Here is a 25,799-nt window from a genome sequence, read left to right on the forward strand (position 1 = left end):
TTGTGAATTTCACTTGGAGGATAGAATTTAGAATAAAATAGAGGCACAATATCCTTCCAATCAAGAGAATGCTCATCCTTCAGCAGTTTATACCAATGCGCCGCTTTACCAGACAGCGAAACAGAGAATAGCTTCTTCCTCACTTCATCCATAGAGATACCTGCACACTTGAATAACCCGCATAATTCGTGCAAAAACAGTAAATGATCTCTAGGATGGACAGTTCCATCCCCTTTATAGTGGTTGTCCATAACACGTTCAATAATTTTCATAGGTATTTTATACGGAATACTTTCAGCAGGTGGATTTAAAATATCAGAAGCATCATTAGAGTTATCGCATATGGGAGATAAAGCATTATCAGAGCAAAATATTTCTTCCAAAGCTGAGGAGCAAAAAAAATTATTTTTATATAAACTAGCTTCCCCAAGCTTAGACTTATCCATAGTATTAGCAGTGATTGCGTTCATACTAATATGTTCCATGGGTTTTTTAATTTTCGGATCAACCCATCCATGTCTTAAATCAGGAAATAAAGTAAGAAGCTCATTGTTGTCCATTATGCCTAACTAGTGTAAAACAAGAAACAAAAAGATGCAATTGCAGGATCTAAAGGAAATAGCTTCGAGCACACACACAATGGCGCCAGAAAAGTACTTTACCTGGAACCGGAGTATGAGTGCCTTTTACCTTTCCTCCCCGGCAACGGCGCCAGAAAATAGCTTGATGTCTACGGGTGCTTCTATTCTTGTAGACAGTGTTGGGCCTCCAAGAGCGAGAGGTTTGTAGAACAGCTGACAAGTTTCCCTTAAGTGGATCACCCAAGGTTTATCGAACTCGGGGAGGAAGAGGTCAAAGATATCCCTCTCATGCAACCACTGCAACCACAAAGCAAGAAGTCTCTTGTGTCCCCAACACACCTAATAGGTGCACTAGTTCGGCGAAGAGATAGTGAAATACGGGTGGTATGAATAAGCGGTAGCAACGGCACCGGAAAAGTGCTTTGCCCGGGACGGTAAACAAGCGTAGTAACGCAAAGTGGTAGTAACGCAAAGAAACAAAGAAACAAATGGAGATTCGATGCTTGGAAGCAAGGCCCAGGGATCCTACTTTCACTAGTGGACACTCTCAACATTGATCACATAACAGAATAGATAAATGCATACTCTACACCCTCTTGTTGGATGATGAACACCATTGCGTAGGATTACACGAACCCTCAATGCCAGAGTTAACAAGCTCCACAATTTAATGTTCATATTTAAATAACCTTAGAGTGCATGAAAGATCAACACGACTAAACCAAGTACTAATGTAGCATGCACACTGTCACCTTCACGCTACGAAAGGAGGCATAGATCACATCAATACCATCATAGCAATAGTTAACTTCATAATCTACAAGAGATCATAATCATAGCCTACGCCAAGTACTAACACGGATGCACACACTGTCACCATTACACCGTGCAGGAGGAATAGAATACTTTAATAACATCACTAGAGTAGCACATAGATGAATAGTGATACAAAACTCATATGAATCTCAATCATGTAAAGCAGCTCATGAGATTATTGTATTGAGGTACATGGGAGAGAGATGAACCACATAGCTACAGCGGAGCCCTCAGCCTCGGGGGTGGATTACTCCCTCCTCATCATGGAGGCAGCGATGGCGGTGAAGATGGCGGTGGAGACGGCGGTGGAGATGGCTCCGGGGGCAATTCCCCGTCCGGCGAGTGCCGGAACGCAGTTGTCCCCCGAATTGGAGTTTCGCGACGGTGGCGGCGCCCCTGGAGTCTTTCTGGAGTTTCGTCAATTGGTACTGCGTTTTTAGGTCGAAAGGGGTTATATAGGCGAAGAGGCGGCGCAGGAGGGCTGACAGGGTGGCCTCACCCTAGGCCGGCGCGGCCAGGGTCTAGCCCGCGCCGCCTTATGGTGTGGTGGCCCCCTGGCCCCTCTCCGACTCTTCTTCGGTGTTCTGGAGCATTCCGGGAAAAATAGGAGGTTTGGCGTTGATTTCGTCCAATTCCGAGAATATTGCCCGAACAGCCTTTCTGGAACAAAAAACAGCAGAAAACAGCAACTGGCACTTCGGCATCTTGTTAATAGGTTAGTTCCAGAAAATGCACGAATATGACATAAAGTGTGCATAAAACATGTAGATATCATCAATAATGTGGCATGGAACATAAGAAATTATCGATACGTCGGAGACGTATCAGTGCCCTCGAGTGTTCTTTAGCAGCGAACACAGGAAACCTCCGATGCACGACCTAGTTAGGTTTAGTTTATTTGCAATATTTTATATTTGTGTCCACCACAGTTCCAACTATGTATTAGTTTGTGGAAACCACGTACCCAATTATGTTTTAGTTTGTGAAAATTGAAATAAAAATGCCAAAAAAAGTATTTTAAATGTTTGGGGGAGGCGTTTAGGGGACGCGGCTGGGGAGCGACGTCCCCCAAAGGCGGCACGAACAAAACACGTCCCCCAAACGCTCAATCCGGCGCGGTTTGGGGGACGCTTTGGGGGACGCGGCTGGAGATGCTCTAAGGTTGGTCATAGTGCATAGTATCAATGATACTGTATCATACACTAGTATCATGCATATGATACTTGCCTATGATATTATCTCTATACTGGGTGGTATTATAGTGTAGTATCATAAACTTGTAAATTTATTATTTTGTAGAATCTCAATGTAAATCTATGTACAAGATCTATTTGGTATTTACAATTCTCGTAACGTGCGCTATGATACAGTATCTACCTATGTTACTTTAATCATATCTCTTCTCATTAATTAGATGCCACATCATCATTTTTGTGGGGCTAGAATGTATGATACTACCTACTACCTCCGTTTCAAGGAATAAGGTTCACAGGCATTCCAAGACGAACTTTGACCATAAAAATTGAGAAACAATATCTTGATTATATTATATGTAATTAGTATCGTTAGATTAATACTGAAAAACACTTTTTAATGATACTAATTTCATACAAAAAATCTTTATCTATTTGAAATAATTCTTGGTCAAACAAAAAACACGTAAAACGAGAACGCCTTATTACTTAAAACGGAGGTAGTATGATACTAGCACTATGGCCAACCTAAAGACACTAGCGCTTGCTGGGTCAGCTTACAATCTTACATTTGGCCTCTCAAGTTGTGGTGACTTTTTTTAAAAGAAATCCACCAATGTTACGTGTTTAAATTTTTTTACTGTTGTGTGCATTGGTCGGCCACGGGAAGGCCGATAGGCTCTCCTTCCGCCGATAGGGCGGAACTGCCGCTTCGTTGTGCGTCAGTTGGCAAGGCTCGTCAGCCACCAGGCGGCTGATCGGCCGAGAACCAGCCGACGACCGGTAATCAGCATACTGGCCGCCAATCGGCTTGCTAGCCATCGACGCCTACTAGTATACCAGTTTAGTCCTTCCGCCTGCATTTTCCCACCATTTTCTCCCGCCACCCCTGCCAACCATTTTCCCGCTATTTTTCTTCCGCAATTCACCTGTGACATTCTCACGCCATTTCTCGCCGCATCCCGTCTAATTCTCCCGCCATTTCGGTAAAATTATAGTGGTTTTTTGGGTTTTGTGTGTCTGCAAGTTGAGAAAGTAATTTTTTATTTTCAGATTAATTACTAGCAGAAAATACAAAGAGTGATAATCATCTTAGAAAGTTGTTTATTATGATTTAAAATGGACCGGATTCATGGGTTCACTTGTCTACTCTCTCTCTCATTAAATTGTAGTGGACACAAACAATTCATCAAAGATATAATATTGGTGGAACTTTAACATGTGTTTGCTAAACATTTATATGGGCATTACATCCTAACACATATGATGCAACACATCTCTCTTATACTCCTCAAGAAAGGGAAAACTCCAAAAAAATCTTGAATTAATAATCAACAGAGTATAGCCTTAAGTAATTTCATATAATATTTGAATAACGAATATACTACCTTGAACAAACAAGATTATCAAGCTGTCACATTATAATTATAGCATGTGAAATCACTTTATCCCTAGTGAAGCAGCAAAACAAAGGTAAATGACATAGTAGATCCTGAATTTGTTGTCACTATTCAATCACTACCACCATACAAGTTGGATCAGAACAAGTACTTAAGAACGGGGTACATGATATGCATTTATCAATACATCTTACACAGGGGTTCCAATCTCATATATCAAATAATAGAATAAAGATGCACCACATAGAAATTACATATATGATCATAATCATGTTGGGCAGCTTATATGGTACTGGTACTAGATCTATGAAGAACAAGAGAGAAATAGATCAAGCTACTGCGACAAACCCATAGTCTAGAGGTGGACTACTCCCTCTTCATCATGGTGATGGTGGTGGAGACGTTGGAGAAGGTGGAGATCCCTTCGGCGGTGGCTCTGACGGAGTTCCCCCTCCAATCTCGCTAGTTTTGGCTCTGTTTCGGTGTTTTCGCGGAGCTCTCCTTGAGGAAGCCTAGAGAAGTCCTTTATATAGACATTTTTAGGTCAGACATAGTCCGTAGGCGAAAGAATCAAGCGAATCGGACGATCGAGGAAGGAAAGAGCATGGGTGGCGCGCGCCCCTGACTGGGCGCGCTAGCTGGTCTCTTTTGGCCCTCCTGGCCCATCTCGTGAGGTCCAAGTGCTCCAGACGCTTCTCGTGATGAAATATTGACACCCCCAAAGTCCTAGCTCCATTTGACTTTGTTTAGGCCTAGAAAAGCTAAAAATACACAAAACATGGTTTCCTGTCCTCATAGTTACAACCAAAATAAATGGGATCATTAGTAAATACCCAAAAATCAATATAAAACATGGATATGGCATTATATATGTTGCAAATATGTGTCAACAAACTGAAAAGTTCATGCATGGATTTTACATGCATCAGGGTGGGACGGTTAGGCGTTCGACATCTGCGACGCCGCCACATCAAAGTGTGCGACATGGTGCAGGGCCGATGGTGCAGCAGACACGGATGAGGACTCCATGTCCAAGGCGATGCGCCGCAAGGCGGCGGTGAACCTGGATTCGGCACTGTTAGGTGTTCTAAATCTTTTTTTATTCTATACACTAAGAATTCTACTAAGTTGAAAAGTGTTTCATTGCTATTGTTTTTTCGACTAAGGCTTTGAAGCATATGGATTTTTATAGACTTAAATGCACTCCGGTTGTTTCAAGTAAGTCAGATACCTATCCTATAGATGATGAGGACGAGGCGTACGTCATTTCGAATGGCCAGCTTCTTTCACATCTTGTAGGGGAGGTATCAGAGGAGGGTCTAGATGAGGCGATGCTTGGTTCATGCTATGAACTCGAAGCACCAGACTGGAAATCCAGATCTTCATCTCTAAGGAGGAATGCATGGCGTAATAAAAAGGCTAAGATGGCAAAATGTTATATTGTTTCCAAATGAATGTCATGTTTCAGAACAACAGAGGTCTTCGCGACTTGGCCAAACACTTACACATTGCGGAATGTATTCGGGAACATTGCTTAGATTTTGTTGTTGTTTCTCAGACGGACAAACGGAATTACTCGACTAATTTTCTAAATCGCCTTTCAGGAGGGGAAGAATTTTGGAGACCCAGCATACCACTGCATGTTGTAGTACGCAAGTCATTGACATAACACTAATGAAACACTATTCCACTAGTATAGGATTACACACACACTCTTTACAAATGATCAACAAAGCCTCCTACTTTACAATAAGGTAAAGCTGCAAATAAACTCCAAAAGAACATCAACGGGTAAGCTAGACCTAGTACTAGATCTACCTAGAGAGTTACTCCGCTTACTATAGAAGTACTTAGTTGAACTATAGCTATGTAGGTGCTAGGGTTAGGGAACTGGTTCCCGTCTACTGCTAGTCTAGGTTTACACCATGGATTTTGTAGGACTTGACTTCGTTGACTCCTTGGACTGGCTCATGTCCCATGTAGTGGTTGACTTCTCCGTCTTCGAGCTTCACAGTAGATCCTCCTTCAATGCCTGCAGGTCTAAGCAGGGGGTTCAAGAGGGAACAAATGAGTATGAGCGTACTCAGGAAGTTCAATAATAGAAATATGTGTATGATGCACTAGATACAGCTGTAGACCAGTAAGTCGTAGGCAAATGCAAGTTTTTTAATCATTTCTTCAAAAGGTTGATTTTATTCTGAAGATCTATGTCCGCCAGCCTTCACAGTGTGTCTACAACTTCATGGAGCTCCTTTCCTATAGCGTTCGCAACTCCAAACCCGGAAAAGGGAGTGACAAACCATAATTTGATGCAATCTGTAGAGGTGTGTTACTTTACTCATAAGTGAACTTATCTTTGTTACCAGCCGGGCGTACTTTCTTGTCCACACTTCCTTGGTGTGGGGCCCATTAAAGATCCAAGCCAATCATTGTCCGTCTTCGCGACCCTGCATACCCACCCTTTTGTAAGTCTGTCCTGTCCTATATCCTATAGGTAGACCAGCCAAGGCATATGTCTTCCCCTTTACCGTAATGGTAGACCGTTCTGGACATCCACATGCCATGCCATATACTCTATATATAGCACGACCTGGACCAACCCTTACAATCAATCATAGACCTCTAATAAGTTTGCCTTCCCTTGTATCTATGGGCAGACTGATGTCCTCCCCTTTACCATATAGATAGAATGATCCAGGCAACCCTATTAATGGCATGTTGATATGCGAACGGAAAAAAGTACAGCTGACTTCTCCGTCCCACTTCATATCTTATGGTTAACACGAGATTTATGGTGCAAGAATCACTAGACGACATTTTGTAAGGGTATTTTGCCCTTATCCATTATTTTGTTAACAATGACACCGTAGCTAGAGTAATCGGACTAATACATGCCTACAGGATTATTCTCATGTATTAGTCTAACAGGAATAATGGTGTATCAATGGAACAAGAACGTGAAGGTAGACCCCCACTTCGATGAGAAAAGGGGACACTTTTCTCTCTTCAGACCGGCACCAGGTCCGGCACCACCGTCCGAGACGCCGGCTTGCCCGGCGCCGACCGACCCTGGCACCGGTGCACGTTCCAGGGTGCTAGGGAAGGACGCCCGGTGCCCACCCGGTCCCTCACCCGGTTTCTGCCGGCTGTCCTGGCGCCCAGCCCGGCGGCACCGGCTCCTGCACCAGCCGGCCCGGCGTAGGCCGCCCCATACGCCAGTGCACACCGGAGCACTTCCAGGAGCTCGACATGCCCACTCGGTGCAGGCCCGGCGGGTGCCGGCCGGCCCGGTCTGTGGCCCGGCGGCACCGAGCGTGCCACCGGCTAGTCCGGCGTCTGGCCCGGCAGACCGGCCTCCTCGACTCACTGCTGAGCTGGACAAGTCCCCCATGGGTGGATTTCAAGTGTAGCTATATATACCCCTTCTCCTAGCTCAGAACAGTTAGGCACTACACTACAACTTGTTATTGAGCTCTCTCTCTCTCTCATACTCCATTGTTAGAAACACCAAAAACCTCAGATCTCCCTCCTCCTCCACCCAAACTCAAATCCCTCCGGGGAAAAGCTAGATGAGGTCTTGATCTATAGTTCCACCGAGCCAAATCTTGTTCGCCATTGTATTCTTCGAGATACCTGCTCTCTAGGGTTTCTTGGAAACCCTAGATGGGCAAAAGAGTCCGGAAGCATCCGGGCTGTGGATTTGCTCCTGACAAGATTGTGAAGGTTTGGAGGCTGCCTCTAAGTCTACCACAAGTGAAAGAGCTATTCCTTCGTGGGATAGACTCGGAGAAGAAGGTGAGCCTTCGTGGCGTTGGGAAATCCTTTGTGGGATCCCCATCTCTCCAAACGCTACGTACCTTCTTGCAAAGAAAGGGAACACGGGAATACATCTTCGTATCCGCGTGCTTTCGGTTATCCCTAACCGAACTATTTACTTGTGCTATATATCCTGTGAGAGCCTTCGTGCTTGAATTACTTGTATTATCATCTAGGGTGCGTCATCTAGTTTGCATTAGGCTCACCTTTATATTCCGCAAAGCATAATATTGCAAAGAAAGAATTAAAACTTGTAGAAACCTATCACCCCCCCTCTGGGTTTACCATCTCTGATCTTACACATTTGTTGTTAAGTCCTATGTGAGTAACCCAGTTACAATGGAACCTCCACCGTCAAATCAAACCATGGTTTCGTTGCCCGCCACATAGACATATTCATAATTGTAAAAGTAATCTTTTGTTTTTCATTGCAGGAGTGATAAGTATAATACTTTCAAGTAATTTGATAAAAAAATAAATGGCATGAGAAAGAGTGCCTTTCTTGACTATAAGATTATGCAGGCAAGAACTTCGATATAGAATAACTCCAAATTCTGAAATAGCATCATCGTCCGGTAAGGACAATGTTTACAGAAGTGGCAAATATGCTATAATCTATAGTATGAGGTGCAGTCGTTCTAAGCGTAACCTAACCTTGATGATTTAGATGTAATGAGATGTAATGCTTTCTTTTAGGGTGTGTTGCACTTTTAGAGTGGTTCTACAAACAAGGTTTTTATCAGAGTTTCGTTAGCTTGGCATCACATATAAGTTGTATACAAATCGTAATAACCATAATAGCACATAAGGAATAGTAATTGGTACAATCTTAACATGTAAATAAAAGTTGTCAATTTTAAGTTCTATAGGGCCTGATTAATGATTACTTGTTATTTACTTCAAAAGAATAACTTTTGAAGAACATGTTTCTTAGTGAACAAGAAGTACTTTGAATCAATGGGTCTTGGTTTCTAGGGTTTACTATTGAAATAACATCTCTCCATAATTATGGTTTTGTGTGTTTGATGACAACATGTGTGATGATCTAATGTGGCTTAGTGTGCAAATATGATCTATAATATTATTGAACTGAGAAGTATTAAAAGGGAATAATCATTTGAACTGAGAAGAAAATAAGGAATCAGGAAATTCCAGGCCGGAATTTCCGGGCCAGAAATTCTCAGAATTTCCGCCCCCCCAAATTCGGCTAAGGACCTGAGGTCCAGGCTCTCAGTACCCTCCCCCCCCCCCCCCCCCAGAAATTCGGCCGTACATTTCTATCGATGGGCCGGAAATTCGAGGGGGGGGGGGGAATTCTGGCCCCAACTCACACCGGAAATTCTGGCCCAAGATTCTGCAGCCGCTAGATTTGATGGGGGGGTATAAATACACCCTTCTTCCCCAAGCTCTAGTTGCTCAAACTCTCAAGACTTCTTCCAACATTGCTGAGATATCCTCCCTCAACCACTCAAATCTCTTAAGCTTTGGAGAATCGAAGGAGAAGACCCCGATCTACATCTTCACCAAAGCGATTTTCGTTTCCCCCTCATTTTCTTGAGGGCCTCTTTGCGAGTGTTCCATTTGGAAACACTAGTTCTTTGTGGTTGATTTGTTCTTCTTGTTGTTGTGTTGTTACAGATATTGCGAGCCTCCAATTCGGTTGTGGATGTGTGCCCCAAGAATCTTGTAAAGGTCTGGTTTTCGCCTTGAGAAAATCCCTTAGTGGACAAGTGGGGTAGGCCTTTGTGGCATTGCTCACAGGAGACCTGGGTGAGGCCTTCATGGCGTTGGTTAGGCCTTTGTGGCGACCACACCCCTCCAAACGTAGACATACTTCCCCTCAAAAGGAAGGAACTATTATATCTTGTCTATTGTGGCGACCACACCTCTATCCTTGATTGCACTATTATATCTTGTCTAGCTATATCTGGCTTAGTTGTATACCTTGTCATCAAGGTAAATTAACATAGTTGCATATGTAGATAATTTACCTTTGTGTCAAGACTAAATTGAAAAAGAACTAAAAATTGGGTAGCACCTAATCACCCCCCTCTAGGTGCGGCATACGATTCTTTCAACTATATCATTTCCATTTGACACTAAGTAAAGAACAATTGGTTCCTAAACCAAATGATTCATATTTCTCTAATAATTGTAGGGTTTTAGTTGAGCATGTACCTATAAAGTGGATTAGTACATATAATTGCTATTATGGTTGATCACAATGGATATACTAAAGAATAGTGATTAGGGTTGATGTCATGCTATTACCAATTTAGGCTTTACCACTACCTCATCATATAAGGTTATTCAAAATGAATACATGAGATGTCAACCTTATTTGCAATAAAAAATCCATGGTTAGTTAAGAGGATTACTTTTTATATTTTCCTAAAGTTTTAGGGTTTCACCTATTATTATAGAGTTGGGGTTTTATTCTTAATAGACTTAGGGTTTCCTACTTGTGATACAATTTTAAGATAATAACTTGTTTAGTGAGGTGGAATATAAGCAACAACTTCTGAAAACAAGTTAATAATAGTTTAACATTTTCTCAATTTTTATTATTTAATGAAAATATTAATTAAGCTAAATACAATTTAGGGGTTTAAATACCAATAATGATTATGTTAATAGAAAAATGAAAATTACTTTAGTGTTTTCTTTATTTACTAAATTGTTTTATTTATTTTAGAAATTTTTGCTAATTATTGAATTTTCTTGAAATTTTGGATAAAAGAAAAGGCTTAAACAACAATGGTTAAATAATTAAATTTTAGTTTTATAAAAAAATCATAATATATTTTTATTGTATAGAGTTTATTTTTATGAGCATTTTGATATCTCGGAATCACACCACCGGCGCCATATGAGGACGACGTCAAGGATTTCGCCCCCCATCCCCGCGTGTACGTGGATGGTCTGGCTGAAAGCGCGGCTTCCTACTCGACCTAAAGGTGGCGGTGCCCCCTCCAAATGGTCACCAGAGTGAACTCCGGCGAGCTCTATTGTGATGGCACTCGGTGGCCGAATTTTGATATTGAGCTAGAGATCGAACTAGGATGCAATATTGGGGTCTACAGATGCGTAATCATACCATGAGGCGTTGGCGAAGAAGATAGTCGGATACGAGCACAATTTCGCCGTTTCCGGTGATAACCGGAGAAAGGGACAACAATATTGGTTTTATTCTGGGCTTCCCCTTGACGATCGACTCCACCTCGATGATCTACGTGGTGTTGCGCTTCTTTCCGACTACTCCACAGAGCCAGGGTTGCTTGAACCGCCGGATTCTTACTCGACTCCAGCGAGGTGTTTCAGTGGTCTGCGGAAGTTAGAGAGGGATTGAGAGAGAATAGAGAGGCGGCGAGGTTATAGGGTTTCCTGGCGGATATGTGCTGCTTTTATAGAGCCAGGCTTGGTCGGTATCGATGGCATGATGGCGACGATCGGCCGGGATGCACGGCTATGATGGTGCTATTTTCGGCCGTGGATCTTGACGCAATTGGATAAGGAATGGCGCGGCAAGTGACAAAGAGTTAACCTTGTCAATGCCCATGATGATGGACTTGGGTTTCTAGGAAGGAGGACATTGGCGAATCAACAAACCGGTCAACCAAACTAAGCAACCGACGAAAAGTAAGATCAAAAGCTCTCGCCGAGATTGTATTATATGAATTTAGGGTTACATGGTGTTGCGTCTAATCGAATCTCCCCTCCCTCGGTGGCTCCTCCTAGCCCTTATGTAGTGGGCTAGGTCGTAGAGTCCACCTCGAGATTGTTTTACATCGGTTCACCCGATATGGGCCTTAGCTTTCCTAATTTACATAACACCATTATCTTCGGCTTTATATGGACTTCTTCACGGGCTTTCCCCTATTCCTTCGTGGGCTTTACACTAGGGACGCCAATATCAATGACCCGATATAGCATACCCATGCGAGTAGCCCCCGAGAATCTACTCGAGTCGTAGACTTGGGTCGAGTCTCACAACCTTTGACTTCTTTTTTTTCCTTTTGAACACAGAATGCCAAGATTTTACTATTTGTTGTATAGGAAAATATTTGGATCATAGGGTGATACATGTATAGTTGAATATTTGGAGCTTGATGTCGGACAACTAGAGTTGTTCCGTATCAACTTTGGGGAGATTATTATTCTACCAAAAGTTACTGATGCTGAGGATCCAACAGTTCAGACCAATATGTCTTATTAATTGTTGTTTTAAAATTTTCACTAAGGTGGCTACTATTAGACACAATTCAGTTGTTGATGATGTGGTGAGACCGAGACTACTTTCATGCAAGGAAGGTACATCCTCGATGGTGTACTAACCTTGCATGAAACAATCCATAAGTTACACCGCAAAAATTTGAATGGGGAAGTTCTCAAAATCAACTTTAAAAAAGCATATGAAAAGCTTAAATGATCTTTTTTGCAGCAAACTCTTAGAATGAAAGGTTTTTCTGATGAGAGGCGCTTCTTAATTAATAACTTTGTTTTTTTGGAGGAAGTGTTACCATTAAAATCAATGAAGATATTGGTAGATACTTCCATACAAAAAGGGTTGAGGCAAGGTGCTCCCCTATCTCTAATGTTATTTAACATTGTGGCGGATATGATGGCTATTATTATTGAGTGTGCGAAAGTTGATGCTCAAATTGAAGGACTAGTCCCCCACTTGGTTGATGGTGGACTTTCTATCCTTCAATATGCCGACGATACAATTCTTTTTATGGAACATGATTTAGAAAAGGCGTAAAATCTGAAATTAATATTATCAGTGTTCGAGTACTTATCAGGTCATAAGATAAACTTCCATAAGACTGAATTATTTTGTTTTGGCGAGGCCCAAGATGATTCTAATCTATACGCGAAACTTTTCGTATGTGGGCTAGGCAGCTTTCCAATCACTTATTTGGGAATTCTGATTCATCATCGGAGACCCACGCTTGATGAATGGAAAATCGTCGAAGATATATTGCAGAAACGACGTAGTAGTTTGAAAGCAAAATTACTATCTCGGGATGGAAGGTTAGTTCTCATAAATTCAGTACTCACAAACATGGTATTGTATATAATTTCCTTCTTCCAATTGCCTAGAGGAGTCTTGAATAGATTGAATTATTTCCGATCAAGAGTCTTCTGGCAGGGAGATAGTGAAAAGAAGAAATACCGGTTGACAAAATGGAGTGTTATTTGTCGTCCGAGAGATCAAGGTGGACTTCGTGTCCATGATCTCGAGGTTAAAAACAGAGCATTTCTTGGGAAACGGTTGGCTAGGTTTTTAATTGAAGATGGCGTTTGGCAAAATTTATTGCGGAGAAAGTATGTTGGCTCAAAAGCGATTTCTCGAATTGTATGGAAATCTGGTGATTCTCATTTTTGGGCTGATATTATGACGACTAAAAAGCACCTTTTCCAATATGGTTCTTTCTCCATCAGGGATGGGTCGGAGCTAAGGTTCTAGGAAATAAATGGTCGGGAGTAACCACCCTTCGAGAATAATATCCAAATTTGTATAATATTATACAACATAAATGTGATACCTTAGAAAAGGTAATGGAAACATCCCCACCGAGTATGATGTTCAAGCGCGATCTCATTGGACCTTGGTTGGCATCTTAGAATGAACTGCTTCAACGACTAACTTCAGTTCAGCTGATACAGTGGTCCGATGAATTCCGTTGGGGACTTACCAAGAACGGTGTTTTCTCGTTAAGCTAAATGTACAAAGAATTATTTGATCCCATTCAGCTGGTACTAATAATAAATCTATTTGGAAGATGAAGATACCTTTAAAAACTATGTTTTTTTGCTTGGTATCTTAGGCGTGGTGTTATTCTTGCTAAATATAACATTTCTAAACGCAACTGGCATGGATGTTTGAAGTGCGTTTTTTCTCACGAAAACGAGATGATAAAATGCCTATTCTTTCAGTGCCGGTTTGTCAGGTCTATATGGCCAATCATTCAGATAGGTTCTACCTTATATCCGCCATGAAGCATTGCAAATATGGGTGGTTGCATAACCGCGGTATTGCTGCCTCCCATGTCTAGTTTATCTTCAACCGTTTGTGGACCACTTGTGTGGCCTTTCTTCGTTGTTTTAGTTTCACTATGAACATTTTGGACGAATGTATGCATCTTAGTCATGCAGAGGTTAGGTGTAATGCTTAAAACTCTTTAAGTAATAAATTGCCATTTCTCGAAAAAATATCCTTCTGCTACCGTTAAATCGCAAGCATGGTATCAAGAAATGTCCTACAATCTCTTTGTCATGATCATGATCACATAGAAAAACACATTTTAATTATTGGCGGTTATATCTGGCAATCATTTCAGCTATTGGAGATGTATTTATAGGTGTAGGGCCCCACATGTGCACACAAGGAAGTGTGCGTCACCAACATCGGTCCTACTCGAGACTCAATTAAACCTCCCGGGGAGAGAGTGAGGGGGAACAAAGACAAAATGCGGCTAATTCTCCGTCGTCCTAGAATCAAATTACTTCTCAGTAAGATGATGTCACATGGCCTTGATGGGTGCAACATGTTTGCGAAAGTAGTTCACTAGGGCTCGGTGTGTGTGTGGGTGTGTGTGTGTTCTGGAGGTGTTCAGACGGCACGTTGTTCACAACGTCCCCTATCTGCTTGTAACAAAATTTCTATCTTCTCGAAAAAAAATTCAACCTTCCGGAGAGAGAGCGAGGGGGAATAAAGACAAAATGCGGCTAATTCTCGGTTGTCCTAGACTTAAATTACTTTTTGGTAAGATGATTTTTCATCGCCTAATTTTATGTGCAATTCAGGTGAAACTTAAAAAATGTAATTGTACATCTACATATAATTTGTGCACAAATCACGATACAAATCTAACCCTAAGGTATATCTAGAATTAACTTAATTCTTCGGTCGAGCTAAAACTAGCTGAATAGTAAAAAAAGAAAATATATTCTGCAGTACTCCGTCCGTAGCACTATGCCACGATACACAATGATAGACGTGGGGACTATAGGGAAAACATATCAAAACACGATTGTTTTCTTAAGAAAATCTCTCGGCTTCCCCTGTACTTGTGCACTTGCCAATTCCATCCTCTCCCACTCGCTACATATAAGTGCTCTTCTCCTCTCTTGTAGTCGCCAAGCTCCACCTCCACTACACCACCACCACCATTACAAAGCCGGCCGGGCCGGTGCAAGGATAGCTCCACTACACACACCGTAACACCAACAGCACACCTCGGGCGCGCGTGCGATGTCCGTTTCTTGGCTGGCGCCGTTGACGTGCGCGGTCGGCGGCGCCCTCCTGGCCGCGTCGGCGTGGCTGCTGTGCTTCAGGCTGCTGCCGGCCGTCGTGGTAGTGGTAAGGCTGAGAAGGCGGCCGACGAAGGACGAGAAGGCGCAAGTCCCACCCGGTAGCTTCGGGTGGCCGGTGGTCGGCGAGACGCTGGACTTCGTGTCCTGCGCCTACTCCCCCCGCCCCGAGTCCTTCGTCGACAAGCGCCGCCTCCGGTAAGTAAATGAACTTCTCTCTCCCTTTCCGATTCCCTCTGGCACAGCACAGTGGCCGCACGCGTGCGCATGGCTGGCATCGACCGATGCCATGCCATGCCATGCCAGTGCGCGCGCATGCACGTGCACTGACACAGGCAGCTAGCTCATGACATGACGCCCAATTTAATCGGCACCGGCACGCAGGTACGGCAGCGCGGTGTTCCGGTCGCACCTGTTCGGGTCGGCAACGGTGGTGACGGCGGACGCGGAGGTGAGCCGTGCCGTGCTGCAGAGCGACGCGCGGTCGTTCGTGCCGTGGTACCCGCGGTCGCTGACGGAGCTGATGGGCAAGTCCTCCATCCTGCTCATCAACGGCAGCCTGCAGCGCCGCGTGCACGGCCTCGTGGGCGCCTTCTTCAAGTCGCCGCAGCTCAAGGCGCAGGTCACCGCCGACATGCAGCGCCGCCTCGCGCCCGCGTTCGCGGCCTGGCGCGACCAGGGGCCCGGCGCGCGACTCCGCATCCAGGACCACGCCAAGACGGTACGTTCCATTACACTCCGGCCCTGCTGCTGTGCTCGATCGATCGGTAGCTAGCAGCTCGATCCTCCATTGCCGGTTTCTTGATTTCACATGTCGCTCTACCAGCGTAGTATTAGCACCAAGACGACGACGTGTCTGTACGAGCATCAGAGAGAGAGTGAGGGAGAGAATCGGGATGGATTGAATTGGATTGCTACTCCTCTACAAGTGGTCGTACGGCGCCAGCACCGGCGTGCACACGTGCGGCGCCGTGTCACCACATGGTGGAAGGGGAAGCCCCGAAAGGAGTGGGGGCCGTGTCGTGTCGCTCTCCCTTTCTGCTCTGCTCGCCATGCCTCTTGTGTTCGTTCGTGTGCTAGAGAGAGAAGAGAGATGGGGACGAAGACTGTGACCGTGCGGGTGCGCGCGGCATCTTAATGAGATTGTGGGGAGCTGCTGCCTGCCTTCTATTCTCTCCCCCATTCAATTTTCCTCTCTCTACCCCCCGTGTGGCGTGGGGCCCACGTTCAGGATTGGATTACCGGCAAGCACAAAAAAAAAATCACCCATCCTGTCCAAATGTACAGTGATACTATTGGAGTATACTTTTCTACTACCATGTACTGCTAGTGATTTCTATGTGAAAAAATGAAGACGAAGAACAGTCTCTACCTGCAACGAGATAAAACCTTGATGAAACGGCACCTTCAAATTTACATGAAAATATCGATCCAGAGGGGAACTATAGGAGAGAGTATCTGATTCTGGTGGCTCATTTCTACTATATGCTCAACTTTGATATAGGTAAATATATTGAGGCACTGAGCAATGTATAATGAATATGGTTTGGTGTTGCAGATGGTGTTCCAGATCCTGGTGCGAGGTCTGATCGGGCTGGAGGGAGGCCCGGAGATGCAGCAGCTCAGGCAGCAATTCCAGGAATTTATTGTCGGACTCATGTCGCTTCCCATTAAGCTGCCAGGGACTAGGCTCTACAGATCCCTCCAGGTACCATCTCACTACCACCATGCCATGCAACACCCACACACTGCCCTCTCTGTCTCTCCCCCAGCTGCAAACATGGCAGCGAAAGCATCAGTATCATCACTGCCAAGATTTATTTACCTTTGCTTGTTCCTCCTGCTTGACACACTTCTCTGTTCTCTCTGGTGCACTGATCGATCACCAGGCCAAGAAGAGGATGGCCAGGCTGATTCAGAGGATCATACAGGAGAAGAGAAGGAGGATCCTCTGCGCCGGCGGGGAGGCGCCGCCGCAGCCCAGAGATACCATCGACGTGCTCATGGGCGACGGAAGCGACGAGCTCACCGACGAGCTCATCTCCGACAACATGATCGACCTCATGATCCCCGCCGAGGACTCCGTGCCCATGCTCATCACGCTCGCCGTCAAGTTCCTCAGCGAGTGCCCACTCGCCCTGCAACAGCTTGAGGTATGTATAACACTCACAACTCCATCCACATTTTTCATAGTACTATTAGTAAGTTTGAATATAATTCCGTTCAAAAAAAGCATGACCGATTATGCCCAGCAAACTAGAGTCCACTGTTGTTAATCAAGCAAGAGCATGAATTTGCATGAACACTGCAACCTGCAAAAATCAAGTCACGCATGAACTGGTTGCTATATTGTTTCACCTGAACAACATGACTGTCAATTTACTCTTTTAAGCACGATCTGTATATCCAGATTTTCATATGCTGTATTTTTTTTTTTGCCAAATACTAGTATTTTTCCCCAGTTCACCTGTGTCTGATACATGTGCAGTATAATCTGCACAGTTCACCTGTGTCTCGAACAAAGCTAGAGCTCTTTATAAAATCCTGCAGTCAAAATATCTCGGAATCATTCATCGCATAAGGGATCGTGCCAACCTTGGTCCATGCCTTTCCTGTTGGCATCTAAGCATTGATTATTGCTGCCATCTATGTGCCTAAGAAAGTGTAGCTAGCTTGCCCAACTCTGCAACAAGACATGCACACAACATTGTTAATACTGTATCAGATTCTGAAAAAAAAAAACATTGTTAATATCAGGTACACGCATCTCGTCAAATTTGGCCACTTTCTCACTCAAATTTGGCCACTTTCTCACTCAAAAACATTGTTATTAGTCATCTTATTACTTATGTAGTCACTTTATTATGACAGTGTCATGCCACCTAATTGCTGTCACATAGCAGCTTTTGACACCTGATGTTATGATGGCAAGGCTAATTTATCCATATAGAGCATCTGATGTGCAACTAAGTATCAACGCATTGTAAAAAGATCTACCACTTATTATCATCAACCCTATAAAAAAACTCAGAGCTTCTCTTAATTTTGTTTTGTTTCTGAAGACATGCATCTTTCTTTCTGAGATAAGGTTTCATCAGTTGGGGAAAGATAGGGCTGTGAACGTTGAACATTCCGTAGCTAGCATGTCGTCCTATTGCACAAGCAACATCATATCATTCACTAGTTTCCATTTACGGCGCTACAGTGGGTAGAAATTACTCGTGTGTCGACCCTGTTTCTGCTCTGATGCCATGCGGACAATGAACTCATTGAAACCTCTGGGTGCCAGCTACTGTTGCAGAACATGCCTAGCTAGGTAGCTGCTAGTTTTGATTTTCTAGCTGGTAGAAAAAATGAACCTTAGTTTCAGTATAATCATTTGATGCAACAATCATTGGTGACACCAATTAATTACCTCATTTTGACGGTGCCAGGAGGAGAACATGCAGCTGAAGATGAGGAAAACTGACGCGGGTGAAACCTTGGAGTGGACAGACTACATGTCCTTGTCATTCACACAGCATGTAAGCAAAGAAAAAATAGCACCATGCGTGATGCTCGTTCCTCCTCCGTTTCTACCCTAGCAACAATCAGCAGCTGCCTTAGCATTTTAGGATTACATGTGCAGGTGATAACAGAGACGCTGCGCTTGGGGAACATCATCAGCGGGATCATGCGGAAGGCGGTCCGGGACGTCGAGGTGAAGGGACATCTCATCCCCAAGGGTTGGTGTGTGTTCGTGTACTTCCGATCGGTCCACCTCGACGACACGCTCTATGGGGATCCCTACAAGTTCAATCCATGGAGGTGGAAGGTGAGAATGAACCCCACATTTGGTAGAGATGTTCATCCAATTGCTACTCCTTTAGGCAACAACAACACAATAATATGGGTTTGATGAGTGACAGAGTGGGGCTTGTGGGACTCCTAACATGTCAGTTTTTTCCCATATATCTGTAGGCTCATGATAGAATTGGCATAGTACATACTCCTTATATCTTAAAGTTGCATTTTCTTTCAACTATATGACAAAAATCATCGACCACCAAAATCCCTATGTCTCGTAAAAAACTTAAATTGAGGACCTGAATAAGTGAAATGAACATGGCCACTACGGCATACATATGTGTAATGCCTCAAGTGGTGTGTGTCTTGTGATATAAGTTATTATAACCTAGTATAAGAAGATACCAATGCAAAATGGTGGGGTAGTACTACTAGTCGTGAAGCTTATCATTGTGATTTGATTTTCGCGGGAAACCTAATAATGCGTTTATCGGTCAACAAATGAATGAATCAACAGGAGCAGGACACGAGCACTAGCAGCTTCACTCCTTTTGGTGGTGGGCAGAGGCTGTGCCCAGGCCTGGATCTGGCCAGGCTGGAAGCTTCCATCTTTCTCCACCACTTGGTCACCAGCTTCAGGTATAAATCACTCCCATTCTCAGCCATGCATGGAAAACCACACAACGTTCTTTCAAATTCTTCATGTTCTGTTGCAAACTTTTTTGGAAAAAATGGAAAGATTTCCCATTTTCAGTAATTTAGAAGAGGATTTTTAGAACAAATGCCTAGAAAAACCCTAGGACTTAATTACAAGCCTACTCTCTCCCTACGTAATACACTACTTACTTTTTTCGCTCCGGCCAAAGCTCCAAACTATTGCATCCTCTTTGATCTTCCCGGCTACAATGGGTGTGGGAGAGGAGCGGTGACAAAAAACCATATGGAGTATATATCGAGCTTTGTTGCCTTTGTTTTTTTAGCATCTAGCTAGACGCACAACATGACCAAAAAAAATATCATTGTATGCAAAGACATAAACTCTTTGGGGTTTATCTATGTCTGAGTCGATTGAGGTTTTCCTATTTAACTAAGAGAGGTTTCGACGAGCATATGAGTACGACATGCTGATCATGAGATCATCGTCACCGGTGAGATCGAGTAAGTTAGAGCATTTCCACCGGGGAGCCCCAAACCGTAGCCGGTGGCGATTTGGGGGTCCTAGTGAGAGAAAGTGCTCACACCGGCAATCCCCATACGAAATCGACGTCATCCCGAGCCTAATAGAATAGCCGGTGAGCCCCAACCAACCCATATGGCAAGGGAGGCTATCAAGGTCACCGGCACCAAACCCACGGTCACTTCCACATTGATTTGGGGGTCTTTTTCTATCGCGAGCGGCTATGGGAGGCGTACCGGTGTTGGGGTTTGGAATTTTTTTTGACCAACACTTGCTGCCGGCGACCCCTAAACGTAGCCGGCTACTATTTATGGATCACCGGTGGAGATGCTCTTATGGTTGTACAACCTCACCATCCTAGCTCAAGGCGGATAGGACTACATTCACATTCCCCTTTCCAAAGTGCTGTAATAATCCCGCCATGCATTCTTGACCATGCTGCCTTGAAGCGAGATCGACTTTGGCACACCAATAATTAGCCAAGGGAGGTTTGGATCTCAATCTTTTCCAGTAGTACATACAGGCATACTACGTAAGAAACCTAGGTAGGGAGGCCCATGCATGGCAAGGGACCCCTACACGGCTACACTACCCTCACCCTGATTGCATAGGTTGGGCGACATTGGCGCGTGGGGCCAAACGTGCGAACACATGCGACCACGCCAAGTTCCACCGCCGATTCATGCATGCTACTCGATCGTAGCCGCAGCACACACCTACTCGTAGCGGCCGCACGCGCGCGTACATTGGGGCGTGTGGCACCGTGTCGACGCGCGCCGGCCGCACGTGTGCGTACAGAAGCAGTTGGGGCGATGGAGGATGATGGTGGAGTAGGGAGTAGACTGTAGTGTACGCGTGCGGCGTCGACATGCATGCGCACCCCGACCACACCAGCACGTGTGAGCGGGACACTCTGCGGCGCCGGCATCCGCACGTGCCAGTCGATCAGCCGCGGGAGGCACAGTGCCTGCAGCATGCACGCTTCGATCGCCCGGTCGGCGTAATGGTAGTGGTAGTATTCTCCAACTCCAAGCGCACCTGCTGCATGCATGCAGTGGTGCACGCCCAAGTCTCGATCTACCATGCAGTGATGATGGTGGAGTTAATCCTAGTCAGGAGTAACCCATTGTCGCGTGCCGAGATTTGGTCCTCCTGCAAGAGAAGTAGTCGTGTCCAACGAGTAGAACCGAGGTGAGGTGAAGGCGAGGAGGGAGTGGGGAGCATGGCAAGGCGAGGGCGATTTCCAAGTGTCGGCCGTGATGGACGCAGCGAGACTCGGCTGCGGCAATCCAAGAGGCGACGTGGCCCGCCGATGCTGCCATTGAAGAGAATTAGGGCGAGATGGATTCGGATAAGAGATGAATCTAACATGCATGCAGTCCCGTCTAGTCTAGTCTAGTCACTGCGATGATGGGTATTTTGGGCCGGGATTATCCTTTTCCCGGTGAGGCAAAAAGCTTCATGGTTTGACCGCGATTCGAAAGTTCAGAGTGTATAGGGTTTTCAAATTTTAGGTTCAAGGTTTAAAATAGTTTTTTTTCCGACATGTGTGACTGATGGCCTCCCAACCCAAATGGGCTCGAGCTCGACCGGATGGATGGATCGGATGGATGGCATGCTTTCTGTCTGGTCCGGTCCGTGATTCAGCAGCTGAAACCCAATAAATTAAACGTGTATGTGCGCGGATGCGCCTGCCGCTTTGACCGACCGGCCGCTCAGTTCTTTCGTCGCGCCAGGGCATGGCATGGCGCCGCTGCACACCACGTACCATTGTTGTTTTGTTTGGTTTATTTGTATATATACCCCTGCCCGGCCCATACATAGTCATAGAGAAGAGAATCATCTGTCACTCCGAGTACTAGTACATTTCAGTGTTTATATGCCCATACAAAGAGAGGAGAATCATCTGTCACTCCGAGTACTAGCACATTTCAGTGTTTATATGCCCATACAAAGAGAAGAGAATCATCTGTCACTCCGAGTACTAGTACATTTCAGTGTTTATATGCCCATACAAAGAGAAGAGAAAAGCATGCATGTATAAGTGGGCGCTGCGATAAAAACAGCTTAGTTAAGATGCGAATCGTGTGGCCGATGATGGCGAGATCCCGCATCTACAGACATTGTTTGTTGCCTGACAGTGACGCCGGAATGGTCGTGTATGCATGCAGGTGGGTGGCGGAGGAGGACCACATCGTCAACTTCCCGACCGTGCGCCTCAAAGGGGGCATGCCCATCAGGGTCACCGCCAAAGAAGACTAGCCATCTCCATCCATCCATGCAAGCCAGGTCAAGCAAGTTGCACATACATGTCATGTATACCACCACTCCTACTGCTACTTTGGTGTTCGATCATATGGAATCCAAGAATGCTGTAGGGTCCATCAGATAAGGCATGCAAGCTCTGAACTGAGCACCGGGCAGGGTCAAATGTGTTGATCTGCCATGTTTAATTATATCATAGATGTACATAGATATTATATGTAATGTAAGTGTTAGTAGGGAGAAGTTGGGAGCTTAATTAGCCAAGAAGAGAGTACTTACTGATCACTGCCACTGGCTAACTATAGCTGATCAGGAGGACTTCCATGGTGGTGTTATAGTAGTAGCATACTTATGTTCTGTCGCGAGGAATTAAGTTTGGAAGAAAACAATCACCAGCTAGCTAGGAAGAGAGAATATAGATATTATAATGTAAGTGTAAGTGTCAGTGTTAGTACTTGGTAGGGAGAAGCTGGCAGCTTACTTAGCCAAGATGAAGTAGAGTACCTGCTGATCACTACCACTGCCTAACTATAGCTGATCAGGACTTTGATGATGATGGTGTTATAATTTTGGTACATTAGTGTACTTATGTTATATAGTACAGTATGTCATAAGGAATTATGTTTGGAAGAAAACAATCACGAACTAGGAAGAGGATATGTGAGATATATGGCATGCATTTGCCACTTGCCGAACTGCTCCAAAGGCCCAACAGATAATGAATTGAGAATGCTAGCTAGCTAGGTTTGGCGAGGCTATGCCATACGATAATGCTGGCAAGACTTTGAGTACTGCAAAGCTGGGACACGGTGGGCGTGCACCTGCATCTGCTTTGCCTGGGAGCGGGCGAAGAGGCTCAGAGGAGCATATAGGGCCTAGACCCTAGAGAGAGGTCCAGCATTGAGATGATAGATGGACAGTGGTGAGTTCAACTTTGTTATGATGCTGCAAATGTTCAGCTGCAGGTGAAAAGCAATGCTGTCAACTCGCTGCAGCAAAGGGCAGAGGAACTGGATCCTTTTTGGGGTTTGATTTCATGAGGCAGGTGCTTCTCCTTGTATGTTTTCTCAGGATCAGATGTTTCTTCTTTTTTGTTCTCAACTTTCTCCTGTTTCCAGAGCATAGATTTATGTTCACTTAAGGAGGCAGCATAGATGTACTTCGGGTCTTCAGTAAAACTATAGGAAGCTTCAATCTTTTCTAAGCATGTAAGCTGCAAATGTACTGCCCTGATAGTGATGGGTTTCCAAGGGCAAAGGCAGTGAAAGGCTGGTACTAAAATCTTAACCATCTGGCTTGCCTGGATCCTGTAGTTCCCTTCCGATTGTGCCCGTCACCGGCTGTGACTAGTGAGATGAGCTTTCAGGAACACAAAAGCCAGAGCACGCGCACAACCTTGCTCCTACTGCATTTGCATGTAACTCTGTCGGGCCTAATGGTCCATTACCATAGACTGTCCGCATTTCTTCCCCTATGGCCCAGCCACATGTGGCAATGTTTTTTCCCTGGCAAAAATGGCACGTTCCAAAGCCTAGAGCGTCCCACCATTTCGGAAAGACTGCCGGGGTTTTTCATATGAGGGCAACCAAAAGATGGCCTGGAGACAAGAACGACACAGATCGGCAGATGCATCGTCTATAGGAGCATGCTCGAGATTACTTTACCCTGCCTTCTCCTCCAGCTTCTGTGGATAAACTCGCTGCCCTGGGAAATCGTATTAGCAACAAAAAGCTGCTGGACCACAAGGTCCAGCAGACCTAATGAACCAAAAATAACATGTCTGGCAAGCCGTTACATTGCGAGACAATTCTGCGGCATAGATATGCGCTTAGGGAAAAAAAAAAAAGGACAAGCAATGTGCGGCATTGGCATGACGATACCAATCTAAAGCAAAATAGCAAGGTGCAACCGCAATACAGATGGCAAATGATGTACCACATGGACACAAGAATAGCAGAGGTTAAGCCTGGTCTATAATAATAAACCGTGATGCCAGACCATGAGCAACAATGACGAGGAACATTGTGGAGATTTGCAGGCACACATGCATAATCCTAGTTGATATACCATGGAATCATCAGTCCAGATTTTAGCCGAAACTTGACACCAAATTTGCAACTTGGATCAGGACCAGACCTCTCATGTTCTTTTTCGAACAGTACGAACTTTATGTAAATATATCAATATTCAATAATGAAATATAAGTAGCTTAAGAACTTTGTAGTGCAGATTGCACCCAACAAATTTTGAGCAAAAAGCATAATAGGCAGCTGATGCAGATATACCAGCAAACAATATAGCCAATTGGTAACATGAGGAAATGAACAGCTGATTTTTTACCATGAACAATGGCAATCACCCAATAAGGCAGTTGTCACAAAGTAACCGTGGACCAGACTGCAAAAAAAGGAATCGCTTCGTAGAAACAAATTTCAGTTTTCAGATACCATGATGAATAACTACAAATGACAGATGTATTAGATATGCAACAGCAGCAAGGACCACAAATCCATTGTTATGGCAGATCCTTATTTACCATTAGATGTTGGACCAGTACAGCAAACACTGGTGAGAAGCCGAATATAGTACTAACAAAGATGTTGATATATCAGCAACAACCACTACAGAGGGAACCACTGCCCAGCAGAGTCATTAATTTACACTGCAATTTCATGTAGGGGCATTGACTTGTATGCACCCATGCAAAATCTAAGCAAAAAAAAAGGACAAAACTCTTGATGTCCCAGTACTTGCAGACAAATGTGTTTCTTACATTGTCTGAAGAACTTTTAACTCAATTATGGTGCATACAGAAATATCCAAAGCATCCTATGCTGGGCAGAGAGTAAATCAGCATCGATTAGGCTATTATGGCTGTCTGGTTCAAACAATACTTATGACCACAATGTTCTTACCTAAAGTTGTGGATATACCATGCATCATACAATCTACTCCCTCCGTTCCTTTTTAATTGACTTGGATTTAGTATAAACTTGTACTAAATTCGAGTCAATTAAAAAAGAACGGAGGGAGTACATTATAGTCACATGGTGAGCGTCAGCTGTTGGCTAGGCAATCACAATTCACTAGGGAAAAGATCCTACTGTCCAAACCGGAAGAAACCCTTTTCCAGGTTCCAACTGACAACCACAACAGGGTGTTTGCAACTAGTGGGTCTGGTACCCAAAAGGGGGGAAAATGGAAAGAGAAACTGCACGAAACTAAGACTGAACTGATGTTTAGTGCACTAAACTAAGGCTGCACTGATATTCGGTATAATGGGATTCATCCCAATTGGGTGAACATGCTACTATTATTTGAAAGAAAATAGGTTTTGTATTGACATTGATGAAACCAGAGTATAAGTTACCCTGTCACTACAAAAAAAAAAACTGAACTATTTTCTAATGAAATTGCAAGATTGTGTCACATTCCTACCTAAACAAAT

At 44.3% G+C, this 25,799-nt stretch overlaps 1 protein-coding gene across 1 annotated transcript; it reads left to right on the top strand.

Annotated features, from left to right (window-relative positions):
• The first annotated feature begins 14,900 nt into the window (after positions 1–14,900).
• Positions 14,901–22,969, top strand: LOC127341463 (cytochrome P450 90D2). Its single transcript, XM_051367320.2, has 8 exons — positions 14,901–15,321; positions 15,508–15,844; positions 16,682–16,831; positions 17,013–17,276; positions 18,558–18,647; positions 18,752–18,937; positions 19,427–19,548; positions 22,258–22,969. Exons 1-8 carry the CDS (start codon positions 15,065–15,067, stop codon positions 22,346–22,348), a joined length of 1,497 nt encoding a protein of 498 aa, XP_051223280.1. The 5' UTR covers positions 14,901–15,064; the 3' UTR covers positions 22,349–22,969.
• Positions 22,970–25,799: the final 2,830 nt, after the last annotated feature.

This window comes from Lolium perenne, chromosome 3 (assembly GCF_019359855.2).
Source record: "Lolium perenne isolate Kyuss_39 chromosome 3, Kyuss_2.0, whole genome shotgun sequence".
Classification (NCBI taxonomy): Eukaryota; Viridiplantae; Streptophyta; class Magnoliopsida; order Poales; family Poaceae; genus Lolium; species Lolium perenne.

Bases quoted from the DNA above. Each gene is read 5' to 3' on its own strand.
- LOC127341463 (XM_051367320.2), top strand. From the start codon at position 15,065: ATGTCCGTTTCTTGGCTGGCGCCGTTGACGTGCGCGGTCGGCGGCGCC. The intron at 17,277-18,557 runs GTATGTATAACA...TGACGGTGCCAG, and splicing joins TCGCCCTGCAACAGCTTGAG to GAGGAGAACATGCAGCTGAA. The intron at 18,648-18,751 runs GTAAGCAAAGAA...TTACATGTGCAG, and splicing joins CCTTGTCATTCACACAGCAT to GTGATAACAGAGACGCTGCG.